At 45.4% G+C, this 18,326-nt stretch overlaps 1 protein-coding gene across 2 annotated transcripts in view; it reads left to right on the plus strand.

Annotated features, from left to right (window-relative positions):
- PRKG1 (protein kinase cGMP-dependent 1) overlaps nt 1–18,326 on the plus strand; it is a 1,414,086-nt gene that overhangs the window by 234,262 nt on the left and 1,161,498 nt on the right. The window contains exon 1 of one of the 2 annotated variants that reach the window (XM_077454155.1): nt 15,989–17,359. The exons of the other annotated variant lie outside the window; for it this stretch is intronic. Within the exon in view, the coding sequence (XP_077310281.1) occupies nt 17,058–17,359 (302 nt within the window). The 5' untranslated portion in view covers nt 15,989–17,057. Of the gene's footprint in view, nt 1–15,988; nt 17,360–18,326 lie in introns of those variants that run through there. 2 annotated transcript variants of the gene reach the window in all.

Consider the following 18,326-nt stretch of genomic DNA (forward strand, 5'->3'; position numbering starts at 1 on the left):
TGTGAAGCAAAATAAGGGTCAGTGCCCATTTGCAAGACCCACCGTTGCCATGAATGTAGCCCCATTGTTGCCATGAGTGCAGCCCCACCGTTGCCATGAATGCAGCCCCACCGTTGCCATGAACGCAGAACCCCCGTTGCCATGAATGCATCCCCAAAGATGACACAAATGTAGCACCACCGTTGCCATGAATGCAGCCCCACCGTTGCCGTGAATGCAGACCCACCATTGCCATGAATGCATGCCGCTTGCATAGTTCCAATCAATGCCACTTGGCAGAGTCAGTTGCATAAACCCAATAATCTTTTTAGGTGTCTGTAAGACTTATTTTTTCCTGGGGCTGGTGACTGTAAAAACAGGCAGTTGAAATGCAGTTTTACAACCCCTGACTGCCCTCCTTAACTGAACAGAGTAGTTGTAGGGGAATATATACATGTCATGGCAACAGCTAGAATTATACCCCCTATAAAGTGTATGGGGCCGCAACAGGTGGTGCATGAATTTACAGAGTGGTTCTAAAGGTTCAAATGAAAAAATAAACAGTTCTGGGCACCGGTCCTCAGGAAGGATATACTGTAAATGGAGGGTCTGGAGGATATTATTTATGAGGAAAGGTTGCGATCACTGAACTTATTCTCTCTGAAGAAGAGATGCTTGAGAGGGGATATGATTTAAATTTACAAATACCATACTGGTGACCTCACAATAGAGATAAAACTTTTTCACGGAAGGGAGTTTAACAAGACACTTGGTCACTCATTAAAATGAGAAGAAAAGAGGTTTAACGTTAAAATGCTTAGAGAGTTCTTTACTGTAAGAGCAGCAAGGATGTGGAATCCCCTTCCACAGGAGGTGGTCTCAGCGGGGAGCATCGATAGTTTCAAAAAATTATTAGATAAGCACCTGAACGATCATAACATACAGGTATATACAATGTAATACTGACATATAATCTCACACATAGGTTACTATGTAACTATGTAACTATGTTATACTTACTTACCTACTGTGTTTGGCACAGAGCAACCTGGATCCTTTTCTTCTTGGTCCCCTGCCAGCAGTCCTGGCTCATCCCCCCCTGTCAAGTGCCCCCAATAGCAAGCTGCTTTCCATGGGAGCACTCAAGCAGACTTGCTCCTAAGCCGCACCCCTGTGAATGGACATTATCCATTCACACACAGAGCGTGGCTTGGTATCTGTCTGCCGCAATGTCAGAGTCCCGCTAAAAATCGCAGATCACCACCATTACTAGTATAAAAAAAGAATAATAAAAATGCCGTAAATCTATCCCATAGTTTGTAGACGCTGTACATTTTGCACAAACCAATCAATATACAATTATTGCATTTTTTTTTTACCAAAAGTATGTAGCAGAATACATATGGGTCTAAAATATTTTTTTTTACATTTTTTGGGGGGGTTATTTATTATAGCAGAAAGCCAAAAATATTTTTCTTTTCAAAATTGTAGCTCTTTTTTTGTTTATAGCGCAAAAAATAAAAAACGCAGAGGTGATCAAATACCCCCAAAAGAAAGCTCTATTTGTGGGAAAAAAAAGGACACAAATTTTGTTTGGGTACAACGTCGCATGACCACGCAATTGTCAAGTAAAGCGAAGAAATGCCATATCGCAAAAAATGGCCTGGTCATTGAGGGGGGAAATCGTTCTGGTCATTAAGTGGTTAAGGGTAACACAAATATAAACAGTCCCTAAGGATGGCATTCTGATTCTGACCACAACTGTAAGGGGGGGGCACCTTTCCAACTGGACACCAATATAAGAGCGGAATTCAAACCTATACTACATTATTTAAGTTAATATATAATTTGAAAAAGCTACCACACAAAAATTCGCACGGGAGGAGGAGGGACTTTTTTGGTTGATGAATAATGATGAATAATAGCATGAAAACCTACACAGTATTTATTTAAGTTATCAAAATGTTCAAAGGGAAGATTGGATAATTCGATGAGGGATGTAGAAAATTTATTTAAAGGGGAACTTCACCCCTTAGCCCCCTCACCACCGTTAACCACTTCCCCCTTACCTTTTTTGCTGGGTAAGCCACAAAAAAAAAACATACTCACACAACAATCGATCTGTGTTCTGTAGGGACCCACAGTACCACTGCTGCACATTGCATTTTGTGCTACCATCTTCATCTGTGATATGATCAGAAAGCTGGCTGTTTCTTCTATATTCTTTATGATTGGACAGGCATGCACCATGTTATCAGGGGGCTGGCTGCATTTATCAGGAAGACACAGCTGGCCCCCTGATAGCATGCAGTAGCACACTCCATGGCCTTCTAAGATGTTTGATGTGAGTATCCTAGAAGGCTCTAAGCAAGTGACAATTCAACCTCGCCTAAGCAAGAACCTATTAAGTGAAGGGAGAATTCTCAATGAGAGGCAGTTAACCACTTAAGCCCCAGACTGATCAAAGACCAGAGCACTTTTTTGCGATTCGGCACTGCGCCGCTTTAACTGACAATTGAGCGGTCGTGTGACGTGGCTCCCAAACAAACTTGACATCCTTTTTTTCCCCACAAATAGAGCTTTCTTTTGGTGGTATTTGTTCACCTCTGCGGTTATTTTTTGCGCTATAAACAAAAATTGAGCGACCATTTTGAAAAAACGCATTATTTTTTACATTGTACTATAATGAATGTCCCTAAAACAATACATAAAAAAAATATTTTTTTCCTCCGTTTAGGCTGATACGTATTCTTCTACATATTTTTGGTAAAAAAAAACACAATAAGTGTTTATTGATTGGTTTGTGCAAAAGTTATAGCGTCTACAAAATAGGGGTTTGTTTTATGGCATTTTTATAAAAAAATTTTTACTAGTAATGGCGGCGATCTGCGATTTTTATTGTGACTGCGACATTATCGTGGACACATTAGGACATTTTGACACATTTTTGGGACCATTGTAATTTTTACAGCGATCAGGGCTATACAATTGCACTGATTACTGTAAAAGTGACACTGGCAGTGAAGGGGTTAACCACTAGGGGGCTAGGGAGGGGTTAAGTGTGTCCTGGGGAGTGATTCTAACTGTTAGGGGTCTTGGCTACGAATGACACTTCACTGATCATAGCTCCTGATCACAGGGAGCTATGATCAGTGACAGTCTGTCTAGGCGGAACGGGGAGATGCTTGTTTACATTAGCATCTCCCTGTACTTCAGCTCCGTGAGATGATCCTGGGTATCCCCGTGACGATCGCGTCCGCGGGACCCGTGATCCTACTCACGAAGCTCCCGGCAGGTTGGAGCATGTGCTGCCGCCGGCACACGTGACCATGCGGTGGCAAATTCAAAGGGATGTACCTGTACGCCCATTTGACCAGTTGTGCCATTCTACCAATGTATATATACATGCGGCGGTCGGCAAGTTGTTAAAAAACAAAAAAGCAAAATATGATTTTGATAGAGGAGGGAGGTGGGGGTGAGATGGGGGTGAGATGGTGGAAAGTGGCATGGTATCGTTAAAGTGTTACTAAACCCACAACAGTAAAATCAGTGTCTATATGCAATAAAGCATACTTGTTATACTCACTGTGGAACCTAAGGGGTTAATCCTCTGCAGTGTGGAGAAAGAACCTGTCTTCTCTGATCGTCTCCTTCTTCCACTGACTCCAATGTATCTCCTGATATTTACAGAGCCAGGAGACAGGGTACACATGCTCAGTTTGGTGTGTATTGCTAGAGAGTTTTTTTTTTTCTTGGGAAATGTGATCAACACAGGGCCAATCAGCACTGTCCAGACAGAGGGTCAGGGGTCCTACAAAGGTATGTAGCAGTTTATATTTACAAAAATAATTGCATTTCCATGCTCTATGTACTGTGGGAGACCAGGTATAGTCAATGCATGGTCCTGGGTTTAGTAACACTTTAAGGTCCACTTTTAGAACTTGATATAAATGCTGCTGCTTTTGTGTTTAACCGTTATTTATAAAATTTGATTAATATAAGATGTAAGCTAATGTTTAATACCACAATAACCAATATAGAATATGAAGAGGTAGAAGACATGTTATTAGAAACCTCCATTTGGTTGAAGAAAGACAACATCTGTACATGTTTACAAAGCTTATCGATTGAGGAAAGTGCATTAACAGCCTACTTCTGTTTGTCTTTGTAATGAATGGAATAGATGGTATCCTTATAAAAAAAATTAAATCCTGTACTCCTGGAGCTGTTGAAAAGCCAAGGTGTTGCCTAATATGTGGTTTATTTTTGTTGGATAGAAGGTACTACTCTCAGTCAACAAAGATCAGGGAAAACAGAGGCTACGACAAAGTCTGTAAAACAAGAGACACCGCATGTCAGGGCTTCCTATAGCAAAACGTACAAATTAATGGGACAAGACAAGGTCTGGACTGTTGGATATTCTAACGGTCCGTCAGTGTGTCTTCCTGCACATCCTTCACAAAGCAGAGGAGAGTTGGGGAACAGTGGTGCCTTTCATTCTCTGGAATGTGCTGTGCACACAGTCCCTGCTGCTGCCTGGAAACTGATGTTTAGCAACTTGTTCCCCATGGGTGTCGCTAATAATATTACCAGATCAAAAGAAAGAATTTTTAGACGTGTACTAAAAGGACACATATAAAGGCTTCTCTATGAATGTTTCTGGGGAAAAAAAAAGCAAGTGCGTTAAAATATTCAAATGTTTTAGAATGTTGAGAAGTAGCAAAAACTCTGTTTTTACATCCCAGGACATATTTTATCACTGTTATTATATCCCAGGATATCAACTACCTTTGAAAATGTCAATTCTTTTTTCCTATGCTTTAACGTGTTGCTGATCTCACAACTGTAAAATCAGTCTGTATGTGCAGTAAAGTGTGCTTAACCTCTTGCCGACCAGCCACCACAGTTTTACTGCGGCAGAATGACACGGCTGGGCAAAACAATGTTATATTACATCGTGTTGCCTTTTGGCCGCTAGGGGCGCACCCGCTGTGTGTATACAGAGCCGATGCGAGTGTCTGGTGGTGGTGCCACAACACTGTAACCCCACACAGTTACTCTTGCTGGGCACAGGAATGGGCCCTGCATTTAAATATTATATCAAAAATTGTAATTATATGCCCCTGTTAGGCAGGGGGAGAAATAATAGGCCTTGGGTGGTGGTGCCCTAAACCAAAAATATTGTTGGACTCTAGCATCATCCATATTGAGGAGGAATAGGATAGTCAGCATAGGCAGTCTTCAAGGGATCCCACATCCATAGCAAATTCAATCAGTTACATTAGCACCAGGTGCTTGATAGCTGCTGATCCAAGACCGATTCATTTTTATGAATGTGAGCCTACCAATGGAGTCTGTGAACAGGCGCACTCTTTGATCCATTACAAACCCTGCAGCAGAACTGAATGTGTGTTCAGAAAGAATGCTGGATGCATGACAGGCCAGTAGCTCAATTGCCTATTGAGCAAGTTCTGGCCAGTGGTCCATCCTCAAGACATAGTAAACCAGTGGATGCTCTGTTGGAAAGGTCTCCAAGTCTGCTCTTGCCCCTAGATATTCCTGCACCATGTAATGCAGACACTGGCAATGGTTGCTTGAACTGATCAGACCTTGGCACTGAGGACTGAAAAATTGTTCAAAGGCATCGGTCAGCCGGCCACCTTCTCCACCGCTCTTCCTCTGACTGAACAAAGCCTCAGCAACACGTTGTCCAGCACCAGGAAATTGTAACCTCCCAGTGTCTGGAAATGCATTGCACAAACCTTTCTTCAAGGCCTCCTGAAGATGTTTCATCCCCTGCTCCCTCTGTGAAGGCAGGATGAGTTCTGCAACCTTACCATTGTAACATGGATCAAGAAGGTTTTCCAGCCAGTAATGATCCCTCTCCTTGATACCATGACTCCTAGGGTCCTTTCGCAGGCTTTGCAGAATCAGGGAGGCCATGCAGCGTAAGTTTGCAGAGTCATTTGATTCTGAGATCTCTGGGTCACTAAGGACCACATGATCCGTAATTACCTCCTCCCAGCCTCGTACAACTCCTTGGGTTTCTGAGGACTGAAAACCATCCCTTGAAGGCTACTGCTGAGTGTTATTCTCTACATCCTTGCTGTCACAATCCTCCTCTTCTTCTTTCTGTGTGTTTGACGGGCCCACAGAAATGCTATCTGGATAAAGGGGGCCTTGAGGGGTAAGGAAATCCTCCTCTTCCTACCGCTGTTCTGCTTCAAGTGCCCTGTTCATGATTCCACAAAGCGTGTGCTCCAGCAGGAAGACTAGAGAGACAGTGTCACTGATGCATGCATTGTCACTGCTCACCATCCTTGTGGCCTCCTCAAATGGTGACAGGACAGCATCCTTGATCAGTAACCATTGGCATGGCAAAAAGAAGTCAAGCTCCCCTGAGACTGTCCTGGTGCCTTACTCACACTGGTACTCATTGGTGGCCTTTTGCTGTGTGTGCAGCTGCTGCAGCATTGCCAACGTTTTTGAGTTCCACCTGGTGGGCATGTCACAAATGAGGTGGTTGGTGGGCAGGTTGCATTCCCTTTGAATGTCAGCCAGCTGAGCACTGGCATTGTATGACTGGCTTAAATTACCACAGACTTTTCTGGCCTGCCTTGGGAGATCTTTTTTTTAAGCCTGGGTACCTGCTCAAGAACCTCTGCACCACCAAATTCAGGATGGGTGCCAAACATGGAACATGGGTCAAGTGTCCCTGTCGGAGGCCGAAGAGAAGGTTGGTGCCATTGTTGCATGCAACCATTCCTGGCTGAAGCTGGCCTGGTGTCAACCACCTGTGAGCCTCCCCCTGCAGAGCTGACACAATCTCTTCCCCAGTGTGGCTCCTGTCTACTAACCAGACCAACTCAAGCACGCATGGCATCTTTTAACATGTCTGCTTGCATAGCCCCTTGAACATGCCTGTAGAGAGCTGGAATGGCATTCCATGAAAAGAAATGGTGTTTTGGAACCTGCCTCTGAAGTACAGCACATTCCACAAATTCACAAAAGGGGGCAGAGTCTTCCAGCTGAAAATGCATCAGTTGCAGTGCTAGCAATTTGCCAAGCTAGCATTTAGACGCTGAGCATGTGGATGAGTGGGACCAAATGTATTTTTACGGTTCAGCAACTGGGGTAGGGAAATTTGCCTACTAAAATAAGATGGTGCTGTACTGCTTGCTATATTCATTAATTCCTCTCAGTGCAGGTTTTTGAGAGGACTGGAGGTATAGTAGGGTTGGAGATCCAAGATGAGGAGCAAGGAGAAGTCCATCTTTTTCTTTGATAGGGGTCTTTCAAGTGTTGTTGCCAATGGACTGCATGGCAAGTTGTCATATGTCTGATCAAGCATGTGGTGCCTAAGCGGCTGCTATTCTGGCCATGCTTGATCCACTTCAGACATAGGTTGCAAACAGCAACAGTGCGATCTACTGCACACGTGTCAGAAAAGGCCCACACCAAGGAACTTTTAAAAGTTAGTGGGGAGTCAGCTGTGCCCTGCACCTGCGGAGCTCTGCGGTGTGATGCAATAGGGTGGCAGCCCCTTAGAGGACATCCTGCCTTGTCAGAGTTGTGCCTCCTCCTCCTCTCTTAGCTCAGGCACCCAAGTACATTTAGTGACCTCATCATCCCCTCCCTCCTTGTCACTGGAGCAAACTTGGCAGTATGCTGCAGCTGGGGGAACATGACTGCCAGTTTCTTGTCTTTTTTGGGCACCCCCTCTCTCCAGGCTCACGCTAATCCCTTCCTCAACCTGAGAACGAACATCGGAGCCTTCAAATCGCTGTGAATCCTCCTGCAACATGTACCTGACAATGTGCTCAAATAGTTCTGGGGACTCCTCTGTGCATGATGGTGGGGCTATGGAAGAAGTGACTGTGGACAAGGAGCTGTTGGAATAGGCCGCTTTGGCAGCTGCATTGGAAGGCAAACTACTCTGGGCCTGGTTGACAGAGGATGAGGAGAGTGAGGACTAGACATGTGCAGAGTAAAATATTTCGTTTCGGAATTTTGTTTTCGTCCGAAAACTTAATTTATTTAGTTACTCCCGAAAATCGTTTTTATTTATTTCGTTTTCGTTCAAAAATTGCATTCGTCCGAAAATCCACATGAATTACGTTCGAATCTGTCTTGGAAGGCTTATGGTGTCTGTCAATGTATAAAGAAGATTTGACGGAGCTAACTATATAGCATACTTTAGAACCCTATTAAAGTCTATGGGACTCCAACGTTCAAAATCTAAAGTGCTAATTTTAAAGGCTAATTTGCAAGTTACTGTCCTAAAAAGTGTTTGGGGACCCGGGTCCTGCCCCAGGGGACATGTATCAATGCAAAAAAAAGTTTTAAAAACGGCCGTTTTTTCGGGAGCAGTGATTTTAATAATGATTAAAGTGAAACAATAAAAGTGTAATATTCCTTTAAATTTCGTAGGGGGGGGTTGTCTATAGTATGCCTGTGAAGGGGCGCATGTTTCCCGTGCTTAGAATTGTCCCTGCACAAAGTGTCATTTATGCAAGAAAAAAAGTCCTTTAAAATCACTCGCAGCTATAATGAATTGTCGGCTCCGTAATACAGAGAACACTCGTTGAAAGTCATTGATAAAAAAATAAATAAATAAATTTAAAAAAAAGCGTGGGGGTCCCCCAAATTCAATTACCAGGCCCTTCAGGTCTGGTATGGATATTAAGGGGAACCCTGCCTCAAATTTAAGAAAAAATTTGACGTGGGGTTCCCCCTAAATATCCATAACCAGACCCTTCAGGTCTGGTATGGATATTAAGGGGAACCCCGCGTCAAATTGAAAAAAAAAATTGACGTGGGGTTCCCCCTAAAAATCCATACCAGACCCTTTATCCGAGCACGCAACCTGGCAGGCTGCAGGAAAAGAGGGGGGACGAGAGAGCGGCCCCCCCTCCCTCCTGAACCGTACCAGGCCACATGCCCTCAACATTGGGAGGATGCTTTGGGGGTCTGTGACCCCTCAAAGCACCTTGTCCCCATGTTGATGAGGACAAGGGCCTCATCCCCACAACCCTGGCCGGTGGTTGTGGAGGTCTGCGGGCGGGGGGCTTATCAGAATCTGGAAGCCCCCTTTAACAAGGGGACCCCCAGATCCCGCCCCCCCCTGTTTGAAATGGTAAGGGGGTACCTACCATTTCACAAAGAAAGTGTAAAAAATGGTTAAATAAAACAAACACGCTTTTGAAAAATTCCTTTATTAAAAATAAAAAAATAAAAAAAAGATTCCAGCGGCGGTAATCCACTCTTGCTATCCAGCGACGGACGGTTATCTCTCCAGCGATGTCTCATCTCATCCAGCGCAGCGCAGCATCCTTCTTCTGTCTCCTCCACGGAGACACTACAGGCATTCCGGCGGCTGACGTTTCTTATATACGGAGGGCGGGGCCACCCGTCACCTGACCCCGCCCCCTCTGACGCAAGGGGAAACCCGGGGTTCCCTGTGACGTAGGGGTGACCCGCACCCCTCTGATGTAACACAGGCAGGTTTCCGTTACATCAGAGGGGGGGGCGGGGTCACCCACACGTCACGGGGAACCCCGGGTTTCCCCTTGCGTCAGAGGGGGGCGGGGTCAGGTGACGGGTGGCCCCGCCCTCCGTATATAAGAAACGTCAGCCGCCGGAATGCCTGCAGTGTCTCCGTGGAGGAGACAGAAGAAGGATGGATCGCTGCGCTGGATGAGATGAGACATCGCTGGAGAGATGACCGTCCGTCGCTGGATAGCAAGAGTGGATTACCGCCGCTGGAATCTTTTTTTTATTTTTTTATTTTTAATAAAGGAATTTTTCAAAAGTGTGTTTGTTTTATTTAACCATTTTTTACATTTTCTTTGTGAAATGGTAGGGGTACTTTTGTACCCCCTTACCATTTCAAACAGGGGGGGCCGGGATCTGGGGGTCCCCTTGTTAAAGGGGGCTTCCAGATTCTGATAAGCCCCCCGCCCGCAGACCTCCACAACCACCGGCCAGGGTTGTAGGGATGAGGCCCTTGTCCTCATCAACATGGGGACAAGGTGCTTTGAGGGGTCACAGACCCCCAAAGCATCCTCCCAATGTTGAGGGCATGTGGCCTGGTACGGTTCAGGAGGGAGGGGGGGCCGCTCTCTCGTCCCCCCCTCTTTTCCTGCGGCCTGCCAGGTTGCGTGCTCGGATAAAGGGTCTGGTATGGATTTTTAGGGGGAACCCCACGTCAATTTTTTTTTAAATTTGACGCGGGGTTCCCCTTAATATCCATACCAGACCTGAAGGGTCTGGTTATGGATATTTAGGGGGAACCCCACGTCAATTTTTTTCTTAAATTTGAGGCAGGGTTCCCCTTAATATCCATACCAGACCTGAAGGGCCTGGTAATTGAATTTGGGGGACCCCCACGCTTTTTTTTTAATTTATTTATTTATTTTTTTATCAATGACTTTCAATGAGTGTTCTCTGTATTACGGAGCCGACAATTCATTATAGCTGCGAGTGATTTTAAAGGACTTTTTTTCCTGCATAAATGACACTTTGTGCAGGGACAATTCTAAGCACGGGAAACATGCGCCCCTTCACAGGCATACTATAGACAACCCCCCCCTACGAAATTTAAAGGAATATTACACTTTTATTGTTTCACTTTAATCATTATTAAAATCACTGCTCCCGAAAAAACGGCCGTTTTTAAAACTTTTTTTTGCATTGATACATGTCCCCTGGGGCAGGACCCAATCTCCTATTCTATATCGAACTGTTGTAACAACGAAAACGAACGAAAATAAAGCATTTAGTTATGTCGGATTTTCGTTTTTTCGGATTTTGTGCTTTCGTTATCGTTTGTCAAAACGAAAACGAAAATAGCTGAAATTCGGACGAAAATGCGTTCGGACGAAAACGAATGCACATGTCTAGTGAGGACGGCTTTGTTATCCACTCCACCAACTCTTCTGCATGTTCTGGCTAACAAGGCCAGCAGCAGAAAAAAAGGACAAGTGTGCTCCACGGCCACCTGCAGAGGATGCACCATGTCCATGACCAGCACTGTTGACTGTAGACTCAGAGGCTGCTTGCCCTCTTTTAGTGGCCTGTGAGTGTCTAGTCTAGTAGAAACTATACACACTGTATTAGATACTGTGTACACCACCTACACTGTATTCGTAATTGTACTATGGCTACACTGTATTGTGTACATCACCAAAAGTGTAGTAGAAACAGTACACACTGTATTAGATACTGTGTACACCGATTGCACTGTATTAGCAACTATACTACGCTGCACTGTATTGTGTACTGTGTGTACTGTGTACACCACCAGAAGTGTAGTAGAAACTGTACACACTGTATTAGATACTGTGTACACCTCCTGCACAATATTAGCAACTGTACAATGGCTACACTGTATTAGATACTGTGTACACCGCCTGAGGTGTATTAGAAATGGTATACCACGGAATGCACTGTAGATATAGGCTACACTGGATGCAGAGTGTATATATATATATATATATATATATATATATATATATATATATAAATACACCGCCTGAAATCAAGTAATTATATCTAAATTAAGCTCTCTGTCCACACCAACAACACTACACACGGCCACCGTGTAAGCAGCCTTATATAGTGTGGGGCGTGGACTTAGTCGCCCCCGAGCCATGATTGGCCAAAGGCACCCTGCCTTTGGCCAATTACGGCTCTCTTAGCAGAAGGTGCTGTATTTGGCCAAAGCATGTAGGTCAGATGCATGCTTTGTCCAATCATCATACAGCAATGCACTGTGATCGAATTTGAGATTTGCCGCAAATGCCCCATAATGTTCACTCTTTGGCAAATGGGCGAACACCCGATGTTCAAGCTGAACTTATGTACGACCTGAACATCAAGCTCATCCCAATGCAGGGGTTCCTACAATTAGCTGTAACAATTGAAAGCAAAAGGAGGCTGGCAACTCTCACAACTAATCGCGCCCACTCGTGCAATGTAATCACTTATTCAGTGTTCACATGCGATTGATCTGCCCTGGGCACAGACTGCTTGCAAGCAGGGTGCATTCAAAGGTGTGACTGTACCCAGGCTTAACCAATGCACTTAACAAATGCATAGATTACCGTCTTTAAGACAGGGCAAAAGGGGCAGTTGGGCCCTGTCATTGTTGTGGGGCCCAAAGCAACTGCCTCCATACTTGCCAACTATCCCAGTTTAAATTCCCTTGTCCTTTAAAGTTTTAGCCCTGTGCTGTGTCCCGATATCCCAGTGTGCTGGTACTAATGCTGCCCAGATCTGCCCTATTGTTGTGTACAGATGACTCACCTTCAGACCCTGTGTTTACATGTAAAAAAACGGCATTCGTATGTAAATAGCGACGGCATTCATAAGTAAATAGTTGCGGCTGGTGGCATTAATATGTAAATAAAGGCGGCATTCATAAATCATGCCCCCCCCCCCCCTGCAATGAGGAGATGATGTGCTGTATTCTCTAGCAACCAATCAGTGAGCAGTAATACGGTACAGTAATCTATAGCAACCAATCAGTGAGCATAAATATTTTACAGTAATCTCTAGCAACCAATCAGTGAGCAGTACTACTGTACAGTAATCTCTAGCAACCAGTGAGACGTAATAATGTACAGTAATCTCTTGCAACCAATCAGTGAGCAGTATTACTGTACCGTAATATCTAGCAACCAATCAGTGAGCAGTAATACTGTACAGCAATCTCTAGCAACCAATCAGTGAGCAGTAATAATGTACAGCAGGGATATGCAATTAGCGGACCTCCAGCTGTTGCAAAACTACAAGTCCCATCATGCTTCTGCCTCTGGGTGTCATGCTTGTGGCTGTCAGAATCTTGCTATGCCTAATGGGACCTGTAGTTCTGCAACAGCTGGAGGTCCGCTAATTACATATCCCTGCTGTACATTAATCTCTAGTAACCAATCAGTGAGCGGTAATACTGTAAAGCAATCTCTAGCAACCAATCAGTAAGCAGTAATATTGTACAGTAATCTCGAGCAACCAGTGATCAGTAATACTGTACAGTAATCTCTAGCAACCAATCAGTGAGCAGTAATATTGTACAGTAATCTCGAGCAACCAGTGATCAGTAATACTGTACAGTAATCTCTAGCAACCAATCAGTGCATCGCATAGTAGTCCATTATGTGTCACTTACCTGACACAGGAGCCAGCTAAGTCACCGCTGTCCCCTGTAGTCTGGAACATCCATCTTCTCGGTGGGTCTCGCTGCTCCGTCGCTGTCATTTGGCGAAGCCGCGATGACGTCACTCCCACGCATGCGCATGGGAGCCGCCACTCGCGGCATATCGCCGTTGACAGCGGCACGCTCAGTGCGCCTGCGCGCCGCTGTCTACGGCGCATGCGCCGTAGACAGCGGTGCCTGTCTTTTGGCAAATATCTCCTAAACCGTGTAGGTTTAGGAGATATTTCTTGGACCTTAATCTGGGTTTACAACCACTTTAAGTCTAGTTAAGTTTATTGTATGTCTCAGGGCAGATGGAGAGTGATATTGCATGTGGGGGGGGGGGGGGGGGCAAGAAATTTTTTTCCCAGGGTCCAATCAATATTAAAGACGGCCCTGGCTAACCAGATCAGAATCGAATGTACTGCAATTTTCAAAAATGGATCCCATGTAGCATGTAATAAAACTCATGTTTAAAGGAATGTACACTTTATGCGTGAAGATTTGACCTGAGAACTTATATCTGGTTACCTTGCACTTCTAATAAAGTTTCAGTCTTTTATTTCAAACTATTGTTCCCCCAAAGTCAACCATACTGTAAAAAGTGTGTGTGTGTGTGTGTGGGGGGGGGGGGGGGGGGGGTGCCCAGTGTATTTGGTGATTGGCCGCTATGGGGCGCTGTTCTGGTGCTGTCTATGGAGGATGGATGGATTCCATACAGCTGCATATCACTCCAGTTTGCTCTCAGCCTTGTCTTCAGTCTAGTTATGTCACACTTTTCATTAGCAGATGCGAAATAAAATCAGCTCAGGTCTTATATAATGAATTCTTCATCAGGTCCTGTAACAAAAAGCTGCTGTGCATTGTGAAATCCAAGCTCCCAGGCCATCTATTTCTGTCCTCTCTTGTTCTCAGCAGTCTCTGCCTGTGTTCATAGCAACCTGTAGGGATGCTGCGAAAGTCACTTCATAAGCGACTAGCGTGACGCTGATCATCCAGCAGCCAGGGGGTTAATGGAAGCATCGCGTCCCCACTAAAAGGAGTGCTTAACCCTGTCATTGCCACAATCACCCCCTGCAGAGCTGGCATGATAAATGGGAGATGGCAGCAGGGGGAGGAATGTCTCCATGAAATCCTTCCAGCTTGACGTACATAACTGGATATAAGGCTGTCCTGGGGGCTGATCAGAGCACAGATCATGTACAGCCAGTTAGGATACAAGAAGAGTGGACGTAAATCTGGGGGGAATACTCTTCCTCCAATTATAGGCACACCAGATTGTTGGTGTAAACTGCCCCAGATCAATAAACAGATCATACATTCCTCAACAATGTATCGACAGTTGTCCACTAACATGCCTCCATCTGCTCATAGAAAAGCGACCCTAATCTACCTGTTGTCTGCAGTGACAGTTGTGAATGAATAGAAGAACTCAGTACAGTGCTCCGATCTGCTCGTGGAGAGGCGACCCTGACCTGCAGTGGCAGTTGTGCAGCCCTCATTATGTATAGAACTTACTACAGTGTAACAGTGACATGCTCCGATGACAGTTGTGCAACCGTCACTATGAATAGAAGAACTCAGTGCCATGCTCCGATCTGCTCATAGAAAGGCGACCCTGACCTCCAGTGACAGTTGTGCTGCTCATATTATGAATAGAAGTTAGTACTATAGTAACATAATCCGATCTGCTCATAGAAATGCGACCCTGACCTCCAGTGACAGTTGTGCTGCTCATATTATGAATAGAAGTTAGTACTACAGTAACATAATCCGATCTGCTCATAGAAATGCGACCCTGACCTCCAGTGACAGTTGTGCAGCCCTTATTATGAATAGAACTTAGTACGGTGACATGATCCGATCTGCTCATAAATGCGACCCTGACCTGCAGTGACAGTTGTGCAGCCCTCATTATGAATAGAACTTAGTACAATGCCATGCTCCGATCTGCTCATGCATGCGACCCTGACCTGCAGTGACAGTTGTCCACCCCTCACTATGAATAGAAAAACTTAGTACAGTGTCATGCTACAGTCTGCTCATAGAAAGGCGAGCCTGACCAGCAGTGACAGTTGTGCAGCCCTCATTATGAATAGAGCTTAGTACAGTGCCATGCTCCGATCTGCTCATAAATGCGCCCCTGACCTGCAGTGACAGTTGTGCAGCCCTCATTATGAATAATAAAAAAACCTAGTACAGTGACATACTCCGAGCAGCTATTAGAGGTATTCCCTGAAATGTGACTCTGCTGTAGCTAGTACCTGCAGTGACAGTTGTGCAGCCCTTATTATTGGATATTAGAGTGACATGCTCCGATCAGATCATGCAAAAGCGACCCTGCTTCAGGTATTCCCTGCAATGACAGTTGTACATCCCCCACAAATTGAATGGAATATCTTAGTCCAGTGACATCCTCCGATCTGTTATTAGAAGCCACCCCGATGTATCTGTTCCCTGGCATGACAGTTGTGTGGCTTTCATTGTGAATAAAGATCTTAGTACATTGGCGTGCTGCGATCGGATTTTAGAAGCAGTCCTTCTATTCTCTGCAGTGATCGTTGTGCAGCCCTCATTGTTAATGTGTCGGGATTTGAGCTCAGGCGTTGTATATGTTACATTAGGATTGTCAGTGCTGGAGCCCCTATGTGGCGATGATTGATGCCCCTATGTGGCGATGACTGATGCCCCTATGTGGCGATGACTGGTACCCCTATGTGATGAGCATTAGGAAGTCTTATGCCATGACAGCAGAGAGCAGAGCGCAGTGGAGGGGATGCCTGCACTCCTGAGCACAGAGGAGCTGCTCTGCACAAACTGGCTGTTGCTGCCTCTGCACCTCTTTCATTTCTTCTGCTTCTCATCACAGATCGAAATCCCCCTCCACTCCAGCTAATCCTAGTCTTTTCTGACAGAGGGAGGGATTTTTATTTCTTCTTCTAGTTAGAGATCATGCATGCAGATGCTCCCTGGTTCGCCTGTGACTCTACTAGTAGTAATCAGATGCCAGCCACTCATCCTGGTGGCCTGCTGCAGTAGCAAAAGAGAACCTGTTCAGGGACTAAAGACTTTCCAGGACCTCCAGGTGGTGGACCTGTGTGCCCTTTTCCCAGGGGCGCAGGGGGAATTTCCTCGGCGATCTGCTGACAGTTGGAGAAAAGGTGGATCTTCTTCAGCATCTGACAGCATCAGGGACCTCCTATTTGGATCTAAGTAGTGGGAAGACCTCTGAAGACTGCTGCGACGTTGAGTCACACCAACAAAAGGGAACCGGGGCAACCTGCTGCTCGGGATTTTAATGCACGACGGATCTGAAGACCAACATTTGCGGGAGAGAGGGAGCTCGACCAAGAATCCTGAAAGAGGTCCTTCTGGTAGGGACCTTCTATTGGGGATCAACGGAACCTCGAGGTCACAGCAGTACGTTGGAGCTGGATTAAAAATCCTGTAGGATCTTCTGGCTGGCACCAGTGGAGCCTCAGGGTCTCAGCACGTCGTAACTGGACCAATAATCCTGTAGGGGACCTTCTGGTGGGGATCTTCTGGTGGTGGGGATCTTCTGGTTGGGACCAGCGGAGCCTCAGGGTCTCAGCAGTGCACGTTGGAGCTGGATCAATAAACCTGTAGGGGACCTTCTGGTGGGGATCTTCTGGTGGGGACCTCAGGGTCTTAACAAGTTGGAGCTGGATCAAGAATCCTGAAAGGGGACCTTCTGGTGGGGACCGGCGAAGCCTCAGGGTCTCGGCAAGTAAGGGAAGATCAGGACCTGTTGGACAAAGTTGGAGAAAGTCGGAAGCTCCCTTATTTTGCTTTGGGGAGGGTTGGAGTGACCGAGAAGACGACGAAGGGAGAAGGAAAGGCAGCAGGAGCCCCTGCCGGGAATATGGGCACTTTGAGGGACTTGCAGTATGCTTTGCAGGAGAAGATAGAGGAGCTGAGGCAGAGGGATGCTCTGATAGACGAGCTGGAGCTGGAGTTAGACCAGAAAGACGAGCTCATCCAGAGATTGCAGAATGAATTGGATAAGTATCGTTCTGTCATCAAACCGGCCACCCAGCAGGCTCAGAAACCTTGTACCTTGGGGGAACAGAGGACCAAGAGACAGGCTATATCAGCTGAGCCAACTGCTTTTGACATCCAGGATCTCAGCCATGTCACTCTTCCTTTCTACCCCAAGAGCCCACAGTAAGCGCCTTGTGTCCTTGTAGCATCCTGTGTGTGCTAGTTCAGTGCTTCTCTGTATTGTCTGTCCATCCACCTGTGTATAGACGACCTACTGCACCTTCTGCTTTCCATTTCTGTCCTCATCCTCTGCAGTTCTGTCTAACTAACACGTCTGTATGGGCTCTTGTGCACATTTATACCCCCAAACAAATCCACAATAACTGCACCCATCTATATGTTGTTGTCAGATGCCCAGGTATGTGGAACTACATCATTTCTATGTTTCAAAAACTTTTGAATCATGTGTGCTGCTTTTCTGTGCAGAGGTGCAACTTTGTAAGGGGGGTATGTTCAATGTTTAATGTTTTGATACTTACATGTCTTTTTGTGTTAGGACTGTTTGCAATTTTCTAGGTACTTTGAAGTTGTATGAGACATGGTAACCCTCCAGAAAGTAAGAAGCTAGCATGTGGACTGCTAATATTGGTAAACCCCCAGAAAGTAAGAAGTAGCATGTTGTCTGCTAAAATTGGCACCGCTCAAGTAAGAAGGTAGCATGTTGTCTGCTAAAATTGCCCCCCCCCCCCCCCCAGAAAGTAAGAAGGTAGCACCTGGGCTGCTAATATTGCTAACACTCCCCAAAAAGGTAGGTAGCATGTGGACTACTGAAATATGGCCCCCCCCCCCCCCCCCCCAGAAAGTGACAAGGTAGTGTGTGGACCGTAAATAAAGATTGACATTCAAGTAAACAAACTATTTTGCAACTAAAATATGTAGTAGTGATGCCATGTTAGTATTGGCAGACAGCAGCCAACTGTTTGAATCAAAAAGGAAGAAAAGTGAAATCCCTTTGCTACAGAGGCACTTGTTAAGTAGATTTGTTCTTCTAAAGTGTAGAGTTTGAAATAACTTGTGCTTCCAAGTTATAGCCTATCTAAAACCAAAGACACAATTGTAATATATTGCAGCTTACCAGTCCTTAGACGTG

Source organism: Lithobates pipiens, unplaced genomic scaffold (genome assembly GCF_037356315.1).
Source record: "Lithobates pipiens isolate NorthernLeopardFrog02 unplaced genomic scaffold, aLitPip1_a1.2 Scaffold_25, whole genome shotgun sequence".
Taxonomy (NCBI): domain Eukaryota; kingdom Metazoa; phylum Chordata; class Amphibia; order Anura; family Ranidae; genus Lithobates; species Lithobates pipiens.